At 38.5% G+C, this 19,003-nt stretch overlaps 4 protein-coding genes across 15 annotated transcripts in view; 2 read left to right on the forward strand and 2 right to left on the reverse strand.

Moving 5' to 3' along the window:
• LOC124217898 (CDAN1-interacting nuclease 1) overlaps positions 1 to 19,003 on the forward strand; it is a 49,681-nt gene that overhangs the window by 30,336 nt on the left and 342 nt on the right. Inside the window, exons 1-10 of one of the 10 annotated variants that reach the window (XM_069134930.1) lie at positions 9,900 to 10,109; positions 10,176 to 10,280; positions 10,384 to 10,514; positions 10,600 to 10,679; positions 10,755 to 10,825; positions 10,908 to 12,378; positions 13,711 to 13,827; positions 14,326 to 16,239; positions 16,324 to 16,452; positions 16,569 to 17,108. In XM_069134930.1, coding sequence (XP_068991031.1) covers positions 10,012 to 10,109; positions 10,176 to 10,280; positions 10,384 to 10,514; positions 10,600 to 10,679; positions 10,755 to 10,825; positions 10,908 to 11,292 — 870 coding nt within the window. In that variant the 5' untranslated portion in view covers positions 9,900 to 10,011 and the 3' untranslated portion in view covers positions 11,293 to 12,378; positions 13,711 to 13,827; positions 14,326 to 16,239; positions 16,324 to 16,452; positions 16,569 to 17,108. Of the gene's footprint in view, positions 1 to 9,899; positions 10,110 to 10,175; positions 10,281 to 10,383; positions 10,515 to 10,599; positions 10,680 to 10,754; positions 10,826 to 10,907; positions 12,379 to 13,710; positions 13,881 to 14,325; positions 17,109 to 19,003 lie in introns of those variants that run through there. The other 9 variants (XM_069134929.1, XM_069134926.1, XM_069134928.1 and 6 more) reach the window with 9 other exon arrangements.
• LOC124217894 (serine-rich adhesin for platelets) lies at positions 6,254 to 9,724 on the reverse strand. Of its 2 annotated transcripts, none has more exons than XM_046624053.2 (2): positions 9,305 to 9,724; positions 6,254 to 8,686 (listed from the first exon to the last, which is right to left on the reverse strand). In XM_046624053.2, exons 1-2 carry the CDS (start codon positions 9,372 to 9,374, stop codon positions 6,663 to 6,665), a joined length of 2,094 nt encoding a protein of 697 aa, XP_046480009.1. In that variant the 5' UTR covers positions 9,375 to 9,724; the 3' UTR covers positions 6,254 to 6,662. The 2 variants fall into 2 exon arrangements, with proteins under 2 accessions (XP_046480009.1, XP_046480010.1); XM_046624054.2 differs by lacking the exon at positions 9,305 to 9,724 and adding an exon at positions 9,102 to 9,202.
• On the forward strand, positions 13,726 to 16,880 carry LOC138190750 (fibrous sheath-interacting protein 1). Its single transcript, XM_069135005.1, has 8 exons — positions 13,726 to 13,827; positions 14,326 to 14,677; positions 14,863 to 15,161; positions 15,446 to 15,599; positions 15,755 to 15,939; positions 16,042 to 16,239; positions 16,324 to 16,452; positions 16,569 to 16,880. Exons 1-8 carry the CDS (start codon positions 13,726 to 13,728, stop codon positions 16,878 to 16,880), a joined length of 1,731 nt encoding a protein of 576 aa, XP_068991106.1.
• Positions 14,822 to 18,987, reverse strand: LOC124217897 (protein FAM50 homolog). Of its 2 annotated transcripts, none has more exons than XM_046624057.2 (5): positions 18,833 to 18,987; positions 17,935 to 18,654; positions 17,631 to 17,785; positions 17,438 to 17,550; positions 14,822 to 17,349 (listed from the first exon to the last, which is right to left on the reverse strand). In XM_046624057.2, exons 2-5 carry the CDS (start codon positions 18,617 to 18,619, stop codon positions 17,229 to 17,231), a joined length of 1,074 nt encoding a protein of 357 aa, XP_046480013.1. In that variant the 5' UTR covers positions 18,620 to 18,654; positions 18,833 to 18,987; the 3' UTR covers positions 14,822 to 17,228. The 2 variants fall into 2 exon arrangements, with proteins under 2 accessions (XP_046480013.1, XP_046480012.1); XM_046624056.2 differs by having other exon boundaries at positions 17,935 to 18,665.

Here is a 19,003-nt window from a genome sequence, read left to right on the forward strand (position 1 = left end):
CGGAATTCTCCCCCACCCCCCTACGGCCCTAGTCCCGAACCTTCGCTCCTTGCGCTAACCCTGAAATTCCTGTATTTATACAAGCCACTGGAACGATGGTATGATCCCTTATCCTGGATCTCCCTCGTGTAATACACACCGTAATTAACACGATATTCTTATTTCCGAGTATATTAAACCTCGCGTGTGTACAGGATATGGGTTAGAATTATTTTTATTTTATACTTTTTCTTTTTCGACTTACCAGTGAAGTAAATTTTTTATCAAGGTTACGATTTTCATAGTGTTTATACGATATACCGTGTAATAAACTTTTCATCAATTACATATATATGTATACGCAAGTAGACGGCAAGGGATTTAATTAATTCCAACAGCATATATGTATATATACAGACACAGTTTCTCTAATCTGAAAATTTTCGCAGAGTACATATAATTAACGTGTAAATTAATGATCGTGTCATTAACTCGGGATGCGATCCCCAAGTTTTCATCCCTCTGTTTGCTCCCCAGATGCCGAGCTCTCAGAGTGTATAACAGAAAGTAATATCACAACGATTGTCATGTTTTAATCTCCCTCGGTTTGTTCTCATCGTATAAAAGCTGAATTGACCTTTGCCGAAAATTTTCCAAGGCTCTCTCTCTCTCTCACTTCCGTTACGGAGAATTTAACATTCGGCGTGGCTGTTTCTCTATTGTAATGCAACCTTTTGTTATTCCCGGTTCGTAACTTTAACGTCATCGGCGAATCCCACGCGCGGTGAAACCTCGTGCGCGAATCTTGTGTCTGTACCAAAGGCGAAAACAAACATCTGCGGTAAAGATCCGGTGATAAAATTAGGAACGTGCTTATACCGTGTAACAAATATGCAGATTATATTGCTTATACCCTTAATTTTCATCAGTTTATATCGTATTTGTACACAATATAATAATAAAAACTCGCAAAAGACTTGCTGACATGTATAAGTTACAATCAACAAAATGACGAAAGCTCACCTTTGTTTCATTCATTGTGTTCCATAAATACGGGGAAATTAAGCAGAGATGGAAAAATAACGGAAAAGAAAACAGAGAATAATAAATAATAGGAATTTAATTCTTGGCTCGAATTTTTATTCTCTTCAAACAAAACGGAAAACAAACAAACAAACAAACAAACGATTCTTCCTCGGCGATATTTCATCCCCCAGAGCTGCAAAGTATTATCACTTTTGTGAATAAACCATTTTTCAATGTTTTATTCCTTTCGTCCTCTTCTTCCCTATTTTACTCCTCACTTCTCATCATCTCATTTTTCACGAATGTTACGTGCAGCGGTTCATTTTTTTTCTCCCTTCTCTGTCTTCGCGATTTCTTTTGAACATTAAACGAACGATTCCGTTCCGAAGTTAAGATTCGTGAGAAATAAGATAAGTACCAAGGGCTTAAACCTAAGAATTATCATTAATCATTCCTCAAATATTAGGTTGAAAACGTCTCTCAACTTTTCTCACGTGCTTTATTATCTTGATTTGTTTTGTTGTTATTTTTCTTTCCCCTTTTCTCCTCTTCTCCGTTTCTATCGATAGACATTAAACGATTAAACGGAATACTTTTTGCAACCGTAACGTCGGTGAAATTAGACTGTCGTTCTTTTTTTTTCTTTTTTTTTTTTAAATCTATTTTAAAACTATGAAATTTCATAAAAGATCATTATTTTTCAACTAAATAATTGGCTTCAAATTTCTGTTAACACAAGTACAGCTCTGCTTGCCGTACATTTTGAAATCGAAGATAAACATCTCGGTTCAATTCGGGGTGAAACCACGGAGTCTAGGCCCCGAAATTAATGGCGGTGAATTCTCCCTAAATCAAGTTACCTACTTGCCGTTGCAACCCCCATAATTTATATACTAGGAGAATTTAGTAGGCGAACAATGTTTCGCAGCTCAAGTTTAATTCGGGGCTTTGACTTGAGTATAATTAAGGAATTATTGAGACCGCACATTAAGAGAAATTTCTGTAGTCGCTGTTATTATACTTAAATACTTTTGGTTTTCAACATAGCCAAAGAACGAAAATTAGTTTTGTAGATGTAATTTAAAATTATAACATTTACAACAAGTTGCCGCATTTTTTTTTTTTTTTTTTTTTTACAGTTTTATTCCATTTTATTTTATTTATACCGTTTTTCGGTAATACGACGTTGTTTCTATGAAAAAAAATTTATTAATTAAGCCGAACTTACTTGTAAGTAATTTTCTTTTAATTCCAAGAAAGTTACAACTTTTATTTTGTAAGGATACCCATTTTCATATAATTTTTCTAGTAACTTTAACAAATGAAACTTTTCTCTGTTTCTCAAAACTTGACGACTGCATCTGTCAATGCACCTTTGGAATTCGCATCTCGTTCGCGGAATTTTATGTAATCCAATATTCAGTCGACGCGCTTTCCTCCGATCCGATAAAGAATTAGGGACCATTTCGATAGACAACTCACGTACTTTACAGCTCCCGCGAATGTTGCATAAATTTATAAAAGGAAGAGGGATCGGAGCGTCGCTACAATATATGCGTGACAGGATTTCGCATTGCGAAACTCCGCGCGTACTGCAGCGGTAAAACTTTCTTCATTATCATTAATAATTTCCATCTATAATACTGTTTGTCCGTGGTTTGTATCATCAACAGGTTTGAGAAGCACGATTTATCTAATACCTGTTAAAATTTTGGAGTTAATCTTTACTCCAAACATATATTTATTTATTATTTTTTAACGATATTCTAGGTGTGTGTATATGTTATATATAGAAACAAGAATAGATTATAATAAATGAATGCGAATAACGAATTAAATGATGTGAACGTCTGAGGAGCAATTATTCATAAAGCCAAAAAGTAATCGACGAAGCTGGACTTGGTTAGCGATCTTATTATACTGCCGGAAAAAAGTGAAAGACTTGCGTCTCTATACATGTATATTTAATGTAACGTAATGTTAGTCGATTGGTAAAGGTGACACGTCATTCGCCGGAAGCCCCTGGAGTAGACTAAGGTACGTGACGTCGTCAAGGGGAAAAAGATTACCCAATTTCCTTAAAATAGTCGTCTTCCCGAGATCTCGTTATACGTCCTTCGCCGAGAAAGGAAGAGAGAGCGAGAGAGAGAGAGAGAGAGAGATAGAGGCGATTTTTTATACAACAAGAGTATGTCACGCGTTTTTTCACGAAATACGAAATTGAGGTTAGGGGTCGTGTGATGTTAGATTTTTTTACGACAGCGCATGCGCTGAGTACAGAAAAGAGCAATTTTAACTCCTACGCGCATGCGCATTCGCAGACCGACGCTTCGGTCATAGAAACGAATACTTTATGTACGGAAAGCAAGCGTGAAAAAACGCGTTTGACATGAAACGCATTATGTAAAAGAATTTACAGAAGCGTTAATATTTCGATGTGAGACATGACGCGTTGAGTAATATTTGAGGAATGAGACATTGCATTCATTAATTAAATAGTAAATTTACTTTATTATACTCTCTGTGGTTATAACTATTTATGAAATATAATTCAGGCAATTTATCAAAGCAGGAAAGAAAGACTTTGATACTTTTAATAATAATTCCTCGTATAATTCAGTGTCAGTGAGTGGGAAGAGATGAGAGAAAAGTAAAGAGACTTGATATTGATCTAGCTAAGATCTGAATAAACACAAACGAGTCGCCTCCGCGGCTTTTTTACCGGACGTAAAAAGCTTAGTGTAAATAAGTAATAAGAAGGGGGAAAAAGAAGAGAGAAATTTTTTTTTTTAAAAACACACACAAACGAATTCGAACAATTTATTTCAACCTCTTCGGATTCCCTCTGCAGTCAGGCATAAAGACTGAGGTAACTACTTGCCCGGTATTTACACCTAACAGCCACTTAACCGACATATAATGTAACGAACTCCTCATCGTCGCGCCATTTCTCTTCCGCACGCCACAAGTTCATCAGGCTAATTAATTTCCATCAACCCCCTGGCATCGCAGCCTTCCGCGTTTATTACGCTTGCAACGAAATATTATCAGCGACGAGAGAGCTTGCAGCGATTTTTCTCCCTCCTAGCGCCTTCCGCAAGCTTACCATTCGATTTTTTTTTTTTTTTTCTTTCTTTTACTTTGCTTTCTTCACTCTTCTACTATTTAACTTACTTTGAAACGAGTTTCTTAAAATTTATACGCGAGAATGAGCTTTTCGCAATATTGTCGGAAAATTTTAACCCTCCTTGTATCTATGTATATCTCTCCTATTTTCTCAACGGTGATAGTTAATTACTACAATTACATTTGCATATTGTAATCGTAGGACAACCTGGGTTAATTGTCTATCTCGCGTTCAACAGCGTCCCTGCACAGTGGACAATTTTCTCCCTCAAATATACCAGCTGGTGGAAAACGTGGCAATTTTCTCCGAAATACTTACCCTATATTAATGAGACTCGCCGAAGCTGTCGAGTAAATCGGGACATTTTATAATCGTTCGGGATAGTTGTATAAAAATCGGATTAAACTTCGAAAATTATTGGTTTTTTTTTTTTTTTTTTTTGTGAAAAATTCAATATTTTTAGTTTAACTCTGCTTTTCAAGGAAAAATCGACAAAACTCGTTTGTAAAAAGTAATTACGTCGCTTAGAAAATCGACGACGGCCCGCTGAATTATTCTTCCAAATAGCTCATCTACATTTCAGATAATTTAAACAATTTTATTACGTTCAATTTCAAAGCTTAATTTCAGCGTAATTTTCCTCTAATCCTAAGGATAAAAGGGAATCAATTGAATCAATCTTGCGAAACGTACACAACATTATTTGGTACATTTATACAGCGTATCGTTACATGTTGTTATATCGGAGTTCGTTTCGCCTCTTACCTGCAGTGATACCATTAAAAGTTGCGATCCAGCCCGGCGAAGCTGGGGTCGTAATTTTTATATTGCGCGACGTTGAGTGGCGCGTGAAAAGCTCGTGCCTATAATAATGTAACTGTATTTGATATCGAAAATCGTGCGAGCGGTTGACATACCTTGAGTAACAGCCCAACAATCTATAACAATAAAGAAAAAAATCCGTAGGGAAGATCGGGGTCGAATTTTGACGGAAGAAAAAATAGCAGGGATTCGATGAAATCGATTTAAAGATAAAGAGTAAAAAAGTACGGTACAGTTTAGAAGTGAGATTACTTTTAAATTGATTCTAAACGAGCTTAATTCAAGTTGGAATTCAAAGTGGGGTTTCAAGTTTTTTCAAACAGTTAAGACACGTCGGATAGCCTGAATAGAATCTTGAGGTTATTATCGCAAGCTCAAGTAGATGCGAGATATGACGGAGAAAATTAACGATCCTTACGAAACGGCGAGCTTTTGTAGACATAAAATCTTACGAGGGGACGGACGATGCCTCGAGATTGCTAATACTTACCCTTTCTCTGACAGTCGTTAGGTTTTTATATTTACGATCCCGGTTGTGATTGGAGATTTCTCGTTATAAAAACGATATTGTATGAGAGCGAACGATCAAGGCCGAGAAACGACGATGAAAAAAAGAGAAGGAACGAGAGAGCGACAAATTTATCGCTCTGTATTTTACGGAAACAAAAAAGAAAGTAAGAAGAAAAAAAAAGTATACGTCTCGCGACAAATTCCTGTAAATGAAAATAATTTGCTTCGAGACACCAAAATCGTGATTGTCTGAAAAATTGAATCACCCCGTGGTTCGAGATATTCTGATGAATTAATTATATAACGTACGATATTAAAGACAATTAGATAAATCGATCACCAGATATTTATTACACAATAATAAACGTGTGCGGATATATTTCAGCGGATAAAATTGGGATGCACATATTTTTTTGGAAGATGAGTTATGCGAAGAAACGTGAAATGAATTCAACTAGAACTGAATTATCCAATTGTTGATTTTTTAGAGTTCGCTTGCGCCTTTAATCTGTTAACATTCAGTCTGATTTTAGCTTCCTCACGTTTTCTTTCAACTTCTTGGGGAGTGTACAATTCTTTTACCCTCTGCAGAGGTTTCGAAAAAGAAACTGCACGGAGATCAGAATTTCTTGCAGATCCGTTTGATCCCCGCGAGGCTTTGGCTTCCGCTATGACGTGATTAATTATTGTTATTGCCAGATATTAGCGTCAAGTCGATAAAATAACAGTAGTAATGATAATAACGAGAGGGAAAAAAATGGAAATGGGATTTTTGAATAAGAAAATAAATTGTCAATTTCGGAATAATATTTATTGTGACATTTCAAATATATGAAATGTGTTGATCACGGAAATAGAAAAATATATCATGTATATACACTGGTTTACTTTTTTCCTTTGAATGATCAGTAATAACACTTTGGATATATTTAAATTAACAATTCGACGTTATGAAATTATGATTATTATTACAATTAGGAACCCCAGAATGACGAAAAAAATTCCATTCGTTGAAACCTGTCGTTCTTGAGCAACGATTTTTGCCACTGCACTTCCGTTAAAAAAAGTTTACTGAGCGAGATACGAGGAGTAGACGATGAAGAAAACATTTATAAACGTATTCAACAATACGAAAAACTATATTCGAAAAAACATAAATACAGAAACAAATAACAATTCTAGGCGTCAGTTATGTTTTCTATCTCTTTACGGCTGGTCTCTTACCAACTGGACCAATATCTGGTTTTCCCGTGACCCCTTGTTTCCTTAATCTCGATTCCAGTTTCATTCTAGCTTCAGTCCGTTTTCTCTCGATTTCTTCAGGCGTGCAATGCGCCAACCGATAATTAGACACAGCTGCGTTCCGACTTCCCGTACAGCCTTGCCTGTCGGGAGGTAACGTAGGAACTGCGTAAGGATCGGAATTCCCTACAGATCCGTTTGAAACGCCGTTGATATTATTGCTGTATCTCCGGTAGGAATAAGATACCTGACTATCAGCCGAACCGGGATTGTTCACATTAGGAGTGGAACACGCGTCGTTCCTTCTTTGCGCATTTAAATTATGATTCGACGAAGACTTTGATACGGGTTGAACATTGCATATTCCCCCCATGTTCGGATTTAGGTTCGATTTCGAATTTCCCGCCATATCTGCGCTTGCATTTCCGCAATTTGAATCGGACAAACTTTTGGACTTGAAGAATTTTCGATTTTCATAAGCCGTCGCACTCTCGGAGCCCGTCATACACTGTTGTTTTCGTTTGAAATTCGAACTAGTTTCCATCGGTTGGTTCGTCCAACTGGTCGTCGGCATCGGATTTGCCTCATCCAGATTCCTCGTTGTCAAAGTAATCGAAACTGCTGTCTTTGAAGGTGAATCAGTTCCTACGCTTGTATTTTCGCAAATTGAATCAGACAAACTTTTGGTCTTGAAGAATTTTCGGCTTTGGTGAGTAATCCCACCCTCGGAGCTCATCATACACTGTTGTTTTCGTTTGAAATTTGAACTAGTTTCCATTGGCTGGTTCGTCCCACTGGTCGTCGGTCTTGGATTTGCCTTATCCAGGTTCGTCGTTATCCATTTATTCGAAACTACCGTCTTTGAAGACGAATCGATCGTACTCATTTTCGCAGAGTTTGCATTCGTCGAGTTATTCGAAATCTTCACTTTGGTGTTGTTCACGTACTGGCTCAGTAATTCGTCGTCATCGTCCAGACAAAGAGCCAAGCAATCGTCGAAAGAATCGTCTGGGATTTGGGAGGCTGGAATATCGTTTCCCAGCATCGTCACATCGCACCTTTTCACAGTCTTCGTATTTACTCCGTCCCTCGTTTCAAAGTTATGCCGTCTACCCGCAGCGTTCACCAAGCTTCGTTTAGCGTTCAAATCAGTATTTGACCTTCCGCTATTACTCGCACAAGTCACAGTCGCAGGCTTATCCATCTTCTTAGACACCTCCGATATCTGCTTTAGCTTGTCCTCGACTTCCTGACTGCACTGCACCATGCACTCGTCAAGAGATTCATCGAACATGTCGTCTAGACTAGAACCGCACGTCTTGGCGTCGTTGTTACATCCAGGAGACTTTTCGACCAAGATATTGAAGTCGAACGTTGACGCTTCATGAATATCCACATCATCCTCTCGCCTGACGACCTGCGTCTTCATGTCGAATATATTGACCTCCTTAGAGGCTTCCGCACCTGCTGCTGATCCTGCTTCGCGACTCTCTGTACTTTGTTGTTCCATCTTTATGTTATCGGCAACAGCTTTGAGCTCTGCGGCAAACTTTCCAATGCTCTCAGCGACGTTCATTAGCATGAGCTTTCTCTTGGGAGGAATATTCAACAGGGGAGAGTTTGATTTCGCTGTACGTTTCTGCTTCGGCAACAGCTGTGTTCGCTTCGGCGTGTTGTTATTCATCGTGTTACCCTTTCCTCCAGCTGTATCCGTACTAGACGAATTGTAATGCCCGTTCGAAGTGCTGTGCCAATCCCAGGCTATTTCACTGCCGCTTTCCTGTGTGCAGGGGTACAATGATGATGTCGGACTATAGTGCAGATATTGATCCGGTGATTCATCCCTGAGCTTGAGTTCGACATTGTTTCTGATCGGTGTTGAGCAGAGATGCGACGAATGGGAGATCGGAGAACTTAGCATGCTGTCCAGATTCGACACCTGCGCCTTTTCCGTTTCTGTGATTACCAGCTTTCCACCCTCTGTCGAAACAAAATGAGGATAAGTTTTATTCATAATTATTTATTTGTTGAAAACAAATGGGAAAATTCTCCCCAAGACACAATTAATCGAGTATGCATATTTGGTATTTATAACGCTATCATATTTAATAACTAAAATATTCATATTTTAATAAAATTCTAGACTCTTTCCCAATTGAATTACAAAAAATAAAACCAAAAGCATCATTCATTATAGAATATAAATCAATAATGTAAATCGAAGGAAACATAGGGCAAGATAAATGCCTCGACCAATACCAGAGGTGATTAAAATCGGTTTCGATACACAGTTATTGACTTTCACTAGTTAGCTTACTTTATTACTAGTAAAAACATATCTATCGCATTTTATAATAGTCTCGGTTAATACTGAAAAATTCTGACTTTCATTTACCACACAATATGATGAGCATTGTTCTCTCTTTGGGATTTTACTTGAAATTTGTCTGTACAATTTTAATACGTGCGAAACTGGTCAGTCGGGTTTTCAACAATCTGATTGTGGATGATTAAGATAAATTTGATACGAATTGAGCAATGGCGGAACCACAACCAATGGAGGCATTATTGATTGCGTAAAAGGTGATCGATACAAACCTTCCTTGGCCGGTGGAGTCTGGGTTCGCCGACTAAGCGAAAGCGACTTGACTTTCATTTGGCCACTCATAATTGTCACATCGTAGTGTTACACTTGATTCACTTATGAGGTAGTGTGAGGTGTAAACGGTTTAAAAGAGGAGCAACAGGTTATGTGAGCTATGAACTTCAGACAATCTTGATTTTTAACACTCAAAGGTTAGATGTAATTTTTTTTTTAAGAATACATCTTCAAAGAAACGGTGTCTAATGTTTAGTATGAGCAGACAATCTATAGTTACTTGCAATTGTGAAGTCTTTACTTTCTTTACGAATTGCCTTAATCTCGTTCGACTAGTCAAATTTCTCACATCACAATTACCTCGTAACCAAACAAAAACATGTCAGCCAGCCTTGTGTATCGTTACAGGGTTGCCAGATTAATAGTACCGCAAGTCGGTAAAAAAAAGCGCACAGGTAGCCAAATGTCTTATAATTAGCAGAGATATAAACAATGTTGCCAACCTCGGAACTAACAAATTTCGAAACGCACCCTCAGTCGATAATATAGATTTTTTCTATCGCTACACTTTTTGTAGTTTTCTTAAGGGACGTCTAATAAACCGTTTGATCGACGGCGTAACGCTCCGTGAGTCTGTTGTGTCATGGTGGCTGTATCATAAACAATTGACAAGTATCTACGTGCTGAACTTAAATTGATATTAAAAATGAAGCAAGAAATTTACGAAAACATAATGACGAGTATCAAACAGTTTAAGGGTATGTCGAAAGATTGTGATAAGATGTTGAGAGAGACGTTCCCACAGTAAGTACGATCTTAGCCTTATTCTTTTTTTCCAACCACCGTATCACATTGTTATATATTTTCCAGCATCCCTCCAGATACTCTGAGCAGTATTTTGGCTCTTGAAATAAGACGGCGAATGAAATTTAGTCACGCTAAACTGTGCAGTCAAGGCACTGAATATTATGAAAGGTGAGCATCAGAACATATAGCCCAAACATCAAATTCCTGTTTATGAAATTCGACAATCAACCCTCTGCGACATGTGATTTACATCAATTTATTGAATCCAAAGATATACCGAGGCCATAAGTAACGGAGAGTCGATCGGAGTCTTAGTTCGAATGTCAGAAGAGACTGGATTGTCCCCAGCGCTGCTTGCCAGGATTATATTGGAAAATCATTGCGAACAAAACAAGCTAACCAGTATGAAATATTTTCCTCAAAAATTCACAGAAACATAAGTTCGGTTTTCGTCTGTTAATTTTACACTGTTTCCACTGCTTTTCAGCTTCTAGATCCGAAATCACCAAACTCTTGCGAGACACAACGCTCATCGAAGACAAAGATCTTGCTTATGAAATTTACTTGGTAATATCGTTATCTTGTCCCCAAATTCAGCAACTAATTCCCAATGCAGTCTAAATTTATAAATTTATACGCTAGTATTTCTCTTTACATTTTCAGTGCATCATCTACGACGATCAGTACGGTCCCATTTCAGATGCAGTCAAGCAGTGAGTCGACGGCTTTCCTTCTGAATATTAAGAAAAAGAACTTACAAAAAATCTTCACGAAACTGTTGATATTTATTTTCAGTTCCATAGGACAAGAGTACGAAGTGAAGTTACAGAACTACGTATCAGAGCGTAACATTGCCTTCCTCAACGAGGATCACCTCCGCTTACGTGGTTATGATAAAACACCTGACATCAAGCTAGAAGTGCCAGTGGCAGTGAACGGTTTTGTGATAAATTGGATAGAATCTAAGGCCCTCTTTGGAAACGAGGATGTCCACAAAAAGTACATAAAAGAACAATTTCTAAGTTACTGGAACAGATTCGGACCTGGGCTGGTAATCTACTGGTTCGGTTTTTTAGACACTCTCAATCAGCCAAACGAGAAAAAATTTATTATCATGGATCATTTTCCCGAAAACATCACCTACATGGACCCCAAGTCAGTCAAATCTCTGTCTCTGTAAATATCAGCAATTTTTTATATTCAGTTTCATTCCACTCTCGTTACAAAAATTTGTTGAAAACGGAATTCCGGTCCGCGACTATCCGTTTGAAATCATCGTATTTACTTATACAAACGATTGAAATATCCAGATTAGCAGCCATTAAATATACATGCACAACTTTTTCCGTGACAAAGTACAGTTATACGTGTTTAATCTAATTAAAGCTACATGTACTGTCGCTTATTACCAATGCGGCAAATGTGTACCTTGAAATCTTGAAAAAAAAAAAAAATTATATTCATGCGTACGTAAATAACAACGTAATGCTGAGTTTAAATAAATCTGATAAACTTCGTTTAAACTTTGGTACATAAACAGGCAGTCGTTAAATTACCAACGCTAGTTATGAGTAATTGAACAACCGTGTAATTGTGCACCAGAAAAAAAAAAAACCCAACAAATTAGACATTGCATGATCGACAAAAGGTGGATCTATAGAGGACTCCGCGTTACTTCGCTTCGCGTTGCGGAAAAGCTCCGCCCCGAAGGCAGGAAGTTACGAAGAGTCCACCGTACGTGCGCAAAGGACACATTTATTTTACGCATCATTATACGTATGCGCATGTGCGCATGTACGCACATACGTAAATGGATATCAAGCGTTTCGCGCAGAATCAAAAGATCAGTCGGTAAGTAGGTTTCTCGTAGAATCAAAGGACCAGTCGTTAAGTAGGATTCTTCGCATATATTGCAACGACGATGTGTAAAAGCCTCATGTGATCGCCTGCAAGCACGGCGCGCGGTATAATTCAGGCCGGAAAAGTGACCGAGCTGTAAAATTCTTCCCGCGCCACGTGTGCGGAGACGACGAAGTGGATGATCCACAAACACCATCGCAAACGCAGTGTCGCTGTCTCATCTTCCAGTGCGCTAGCTGTTTTATTTATACTATACATATAGTATTCTTATTCACCGCGATTCCTCGGCTGGGGACGGAGGCTCTGACGTCTTGTCTGGAACGCGGAGAAACTTTTGAAACACATTTTTTTCGTTCCCTTCTTATACGTAATTAAAATATATCTACACTCTGATGAGGATAAGCTGGTGAGTTGATTCTTCCTCGTTTCCTTGTTCTGCAGATTAAAAGATTATTCATAAAAGGAAGAAAAAATAAATAAATTTCCCATTTTTCTTTGTTTATTATATACGTTGAAAATCTTTACGATCTGTACAGAAGATTTATTTTATGTTATACATAACTACTTATATCATCACGTGTTTTATACATATTAATACGATTCTATATGTGTATAATCTTTTTATTGTGTGCACAAATTTCCTTTGTTTCGTTAGTTGTTTTTTCTATCGTGCTGCGGTTTTCATCAGATTTCTTGTTTGTATATTTTTTATTATAGAGAAAGAAACGCGACGCGTAATTGCATACAGATTTAACGTGACGCATCGGTAACACTTGTAATGCACGCGTGCATCCATGTGTGTGTGTGTGTGTGTGTATATGTATATACATACATACATGTATACGATATAATATCGTACGGTAAGATTTCAGAAGCGCGTTCGCTGTATTTGTTCAACCAAGTGACTCCAATTGGTTGTTTTTTGTGTTTTCTTCGTCAAACAACGCGTTGCTAATAGCGAATCGGCAATACGTTGGTTTTCTTCCACGCGCGTGGACTACTATAATTAAAAGTATAATTATACAATTATACCGGTTTTACCAACATAATCATATATTCCTGTCTGTATGTATTCAATTAATTACGGTTAAAAATTTCATGCGGTGAGAAATAGACGTCTGTATCTCCAAGGACCACCGTAACCGCGTATATAATATATATTATTATACGATATAAATTACTCACGATATCTGTAATCCGACTGAATTCGTTGATATAACGAATTGAAATTTTCCGAGCTACTTTCGAGCGCTAGGTATACATATAATGCTAAAATTAAAGTATGACATTTGGCAATAGCGACCAAGGTTGAAATATGCATATGACGTGGATAATAATAAGTATATTGTATACAAAAACAGACATACATATGTACATAATAATGTACTGAAAATTGCGAGAATTTGCAAACCTCGAGAATGAACGTGATGGATATTATATTTTGCTTTTTTGAAACGTTTGTGTTGTTTTTCAAAAAAAAAATTTTTTTCTCCGTCATTTTCATTCTTTTACCTCATACTCCTTTTGCTGTTATTATAATTCGCGATCTGATCCATTATAACTACGTCCACGTAACTCCGCGTTACACGTACAGGCCACTTCGGTTTACGTATCGTGTATTCTACGTAATAATAGCAAAGTGTATATAATACACTTGGCCTGTATTACAGACATATCCCCGCCCATCGTTTTACTCAACGACGTTACATAATTTTCGTACATCTGTGTTATCTTACAGGTAAATACCTACGACATGTCCAACGACTCTCTGCAGGAAAGCCCCAGCTCGATAAGACATCGGTTCTGCCCGTCTTCGGCTGTGACGCAGATTCAGATCGAAAGACTCAAAAGAGAGGTGAGGAAGGGTCATAATCGCTACTTTCAGAGGATGAACTTATGACGTATAACGTGAGAAAAAAAAGAAAAAAATTTCGCGAATTTTCTTCTCTTTACGAAACGATTCGAAAACACACGAAAAATGTTTTCACCCACGGATAATCGAGTCAATTTCACAATCGGTTTTTCCACAATTGTTTCTGGAAAATTAACAACATTCGCGCGTACATGCGATATGATATAATTATCAACCCTAGTGGAGGGTGATCATCCAAAGGGCAAATATGTGAACATTGATACAGAAATACCACTAAAGGGTATAAGATAAATATAACGCTGATGTAAGCTTCATCGCTTTCATTAAAACAGCAGTATACGTGTAATAATCTTTGATTTCTTCGAATATTATTAATATTTTGAATAATAATGATAACCTCGAGGAGGAGAAAATATGAAAAACAAACGGAACCAGTTATTCCTAGCTTTTTTTTTTGTTTTTTTTTTTCGATTTCACCAGGACGAAGAGGAGCACTGGATATCCGGAGAAGAGCTTTATACGGAAGGAAGCAGCGACGACGAGGACGATCAGCGGACGGCAGTCTCGGACACGGAAGTACGAAGGTGTGGAGGAAATGCTCGAGGAAATTCCCGATCTCGATGGGGTCATTCTAGTCCTTCGCGTTCATCGAGGGCTGCAATTCCGTCGAAAGTGAGGATCGGCGAGGAAACGGAGATCGTCGCTTTCGAGTCGACGACTTCCTCCGAGGATAAAGACTCGTCCTTACCGGAAACGGATCGAGTCATGAACGAGGATGCGATTCGGGACGAAGAGGAGGACGAGGAGGAAATATCGTGGAGACCAAAGCGAGGTAGCATCGTCCTGCCAAACGTTGCGGTTGAAAATACGATGGGCGCGAAATAGGGTTTTTCAAAATTTCAATCGACTCGAATAACTCTGTCTCACGAGTTCGACTCGTAGCTCCGATCTTTTCTACCGTGTTTTCCAATGCAAGTTGGGACTGTGAAAAACTCTATACGCGGTGTTTGATACTAGAAGATTCGGTCGCCGAGTTGCGGGAATTGCAGATCGAATACCGCGGCATCCTGGAGACTGTTTCGGAGCTGAAGGAGTCCTTGGATTCGGCGGCGAAACGCGAGACTGACGGTGATTCGAAAACGGCTAAGAGCGAAAGTCAGTTTTACTGTGTCGGGAACTGGGACATTTCCTTGTTTAGCGATGACGACCTTTCCCGGTGGTCGAACGCCGTGAGAAACGAATCGGCGATTGAAAAGGAAATTTTCAATATCGGTCGGCTCGACGGCTGCATCGATGAACTTAATGCAAAAGTCAAGGTATATAATCAATGCGTACAATTCGCTATACGTAGTATACCTGCGTTTATGCGTATAACGCGTGTGTGAACATACAGTATGTGTCTTTTTTCTTTTATTGATCCCGGGTTTGATGCTACAGTTATTATACATGTGTGTTTGTAACTCCTGGCAACCGGCGGAACTTAATGATTTAACTGTGACAGATATCAAACACTTGTCGCAGGACCTGATCTCTTGTAATTTCTAAAGAGAGTAAAAGAAAAAAGGACAAGTTTGTAATTTAAGTAATGTAAACAATATAGAAAGCTGCCGAGGAAACTTTTCGGGAACAGCTTTTAAATCGCAAGAAATTACGAAAGCTTCAAAATCTCAGAGCACCGGAAACTGGAAAACTTGCTGAAAATTCGAAGGATTTTTTCAAACTTATTAATTCTACGGATATGGAACAACAGCAAGGTACGAATTTAATATTTTACGAGTCAAAAAATTATGCAGATATCTGGTACTGAAGAGAAAGACAATTATTTACTGCGTAATTGCAGTCGATGAATTATTGTACAGTTCATTCGTTGTAACTGTTTAACGCATTTTCGATTCCTTGAATAATGAAGAAAGCGAAGAAATCGACGGTGTCACGGTTCGACCAATTTATCAACCGGAACTGGAGGATAACTTGGAGGATCTTGCATCTTCCGGGGATGAAGAAGAATCACGGAAATCGAAGAGGGATAAACTCGAGGAAAAATTGAAAAGCATCGAGAAACGAAGGGAGGATTTTATCGAAAGAAATAAAGAAGTGAGCTTGCAGGGCCAAATTTCTCTTATCTTCTTCTTATTATAATTTCGTAATATCGAAAGCCCGATGATCTCACTAAACCTGATGCGACATTATCGTCAGTTGGCTTCGAGGGCCATGGGAAGTCTCGCCTTAACAGACGAGGAAAAAAAACGACTTGAAGAACTTGTCGAAGGCTCGGACGAAGAGGAGGATCAGAGAAGCACTTCTGCCAGTTTTTCCACAACCGCATCTTTCACGCCTTACACTATAGACAGGGAGGCGGATGAGCTTCTGAAAAATTTGACCGAGAAAATCGCGGTATGTTCCGTTTTCACCCATAATTATCAACGATAATTAGATTCGTCAATTTCATTTGTATGTATTGTCGTTTTTTTTTGGAAGAATATTAACTCCGAATCGTACCGGAAATCCGAGGAAGATCAGCGAGCTTATACGCGGGATGAAATACTCGTTGTAAAGGAACAAGCCGTCCTCAATTCGCTCCGAACTTTGGCCGAGTCTGGTACTCAGGTATAATCCGTAACTCGATGAAACTTTTGCGCTGAGTAATTACACCGAGGAAAATTAATCGTACAACTATAATTGCGTGAAATTCTAAACCGAATATTCCTGCTTCTCAACAATAGATAATACATCCGATATCCGAATGTGAAATACGACGCTTGATCGACGAGTTTTACGCCGAGCGAGAATCCGGCAGTTCTCTCAATTCCGTTTCCCGGTTTTCTACCGAATTCGCAAATTCCGGGACCGACGTGCTTCCGGAAAATTCCATTTCTTCGGCAAACCTCAGCGAATCTGCGACAATATCGAGGACGGCGATTAGCGAATTGGTCAAGGAAGCCAGAGCGACGATGCCGCTCTTCCGGTTTAAACATCCGACCGACGACGTTGAGGAACTAAACATCAAAGACGAGGAGAACGAGAATGCGACTTGAAGCTGTCGGGAATTTGAACGATTTATGTTGATTTAAATAAAACCAAGTTATGTGACTGATTTTACGACGGAACTTTTGTGCGTTTGGTGTTGTAAATGATAATTATAGAAATTCGGAACGTTTATTTAAGCGATTGATTGTAAAATTCATTATTCGTGATAAATTACGTTTATACAGCTTCGTTGTAGCTCGAATTGGTTGTTTATTTATTAAATAACTTTTCCGTTATGTTCACGGCTACAAAAATCGCTCAAGTTTTCATAACCTTGGTAAGTTTCAGTCAGTAGTGATGATGGTGTTCAATTTATCTAACTGGACAATATCGCTCGCTCATTGTCCGTCTGACCCTCAGACTTTGTCTTTCTTTTTATTTTTATCTGAAACTGTATATTTGTCGTAACTTTTCGTCGGATCGTACGGTTCCCATCTGCTGGCTGGGAAAATGTGCTTATTTCTCTCATACCATGATCTGAAAAGAAATTTAATACGATACAATAATATACACAGCATTAGAAACTTCGATATATTAAAAAAAAAAACGCAGATTGTCCGATCACCTCAATAAAACTTTTCCAGCGTGAGATTCTTCCGTCTCAACTGAGGCGTCGTGCATCATTCTAACGTCGTCATGAACGTCGAATGTGAACAGAGGACCACTTTTCCCTCTAGCCTGTAGAGTGAAACAATTTATATGCTTTTTTACAAAAGTTTCGCGTGATTTGAAGGAAAAGAATATAATGATGCGATTACCTTAGTCACTATAAAATCGTAGAATGTGTAATGGTGGGGTAAAATCAAATCTTCTTTGACGTACATCAGCTGGTCAGCCATGACTGTCTTTAACTCGCTAAATTCTCTTCTCAAAACTTCTAGGCATCGTTGAAGCAGCTGATAAATCGAGTTACCTGCATACAGTGTAAACTAATGCTAATTAGTATGGGAATAGTCAAGTTTCTTGGTGACAAAATCATGCATAAATTTATAATAACTGATAAGATGATTTGGGCAAATTTCTTAGAATCAAAAGTACATAACAGCGATCAAAGACCTCTACCTTTCTTCATTACAACGCTCCTTCTGTGCCCAGAACCATCCCAATAGCTGAAAGTAATTTCGATCTCCTCTTCCTTGAGCACATTTTGTTTGGTTGCCCATTCCTGGCGCAGTTCTTCTCTCAGTCTGTTTTCCTCCTCTTCCCTTTCTCTGTCCGGCAAAAAACTCGTGTCAACGTCAGGATTTTTCTTAATCTTCTTAGGCAGAGGCATTGCCGATTTATCGTCAATACCCTTGGACTGATTTGAGGCGACCGACGTCTCAGATTTAGCGTCAGACTCAGCCCCGGATCCCTCTTCTCCATCTTCGTCCTCGTTCAGGTCAAACGACAAAGCCTGAATTTGCCTTTTCTGCTTATTCTTTTCCGCCTGCTTAGCTGCCAGTGCTCGCTCCTTTTCCTGCTCCTTCTCCCTTTCTTTTTGTGCCAATTTTCTCTCGCGTTCTTTCACTATATTCTCCTGTTTAGCCTTCATCTCGTTCAATGTCACCAGACCGATTGTTGAGGTTTTTAATTGCTGCTCTACGGCGTCGTAATGAGTGGCAAATTTATTCTCTATGTTATCGATCTTCAGATCATCTTCTATCTTTTTTTTCCGCAATTCTATCTCCTGTTGTGCAATCTCTCGCTTCTTCATTAGCTGCATCGCTCGACCAGCCTCGCTGGCCGCTCCCTTGTAATGCGCCATCGTTGCTCTCTCAATATGATCCGAATACCAAGTAGCTGCGAAACAACTGTATCAATGAAAGATATGATTTCATTTGTCAATAAATCATGAAATTATGAGTGTACAGGCATGATATTGAACCTAGGAACGCTAAAATTCAATTTACGACTGGCCCATAACCTTAAAAAAAATTGACACACTGCTACACATTGAGTGTAAGTAACCAGATTTTACCTTAAAACATCCGTCGAAATTCTTATACGATCAAAAATATTAAAAATTAGAATGTACGAACGTTGTTAAATTCGTCGAATACACAAACTCAATAAACACAGGTTTGACGTAATCCGAATTCGGGAAATACTCTAAAGACCATAAACTCAAAAATATCTAGATACGTGATTC

The sequence above is a fragment of the Neodiprion pinetum genome, chromosome 4 (assembly GCF_021155775.2).
Source record: "Neodiprion pinetum isolate iyNeoPine1 chromosome 4, iyNeoPine1.2, whole genome shotgun sequence".
In the NCBI taxonomy this organism is placed as follows: domain Eukaryota; kingdom Metazoa; phylum Arthropoda; class Insecta; order Hymenoptera; family Diprionidae; genus Neodiprion; species Neodiprion pinetum.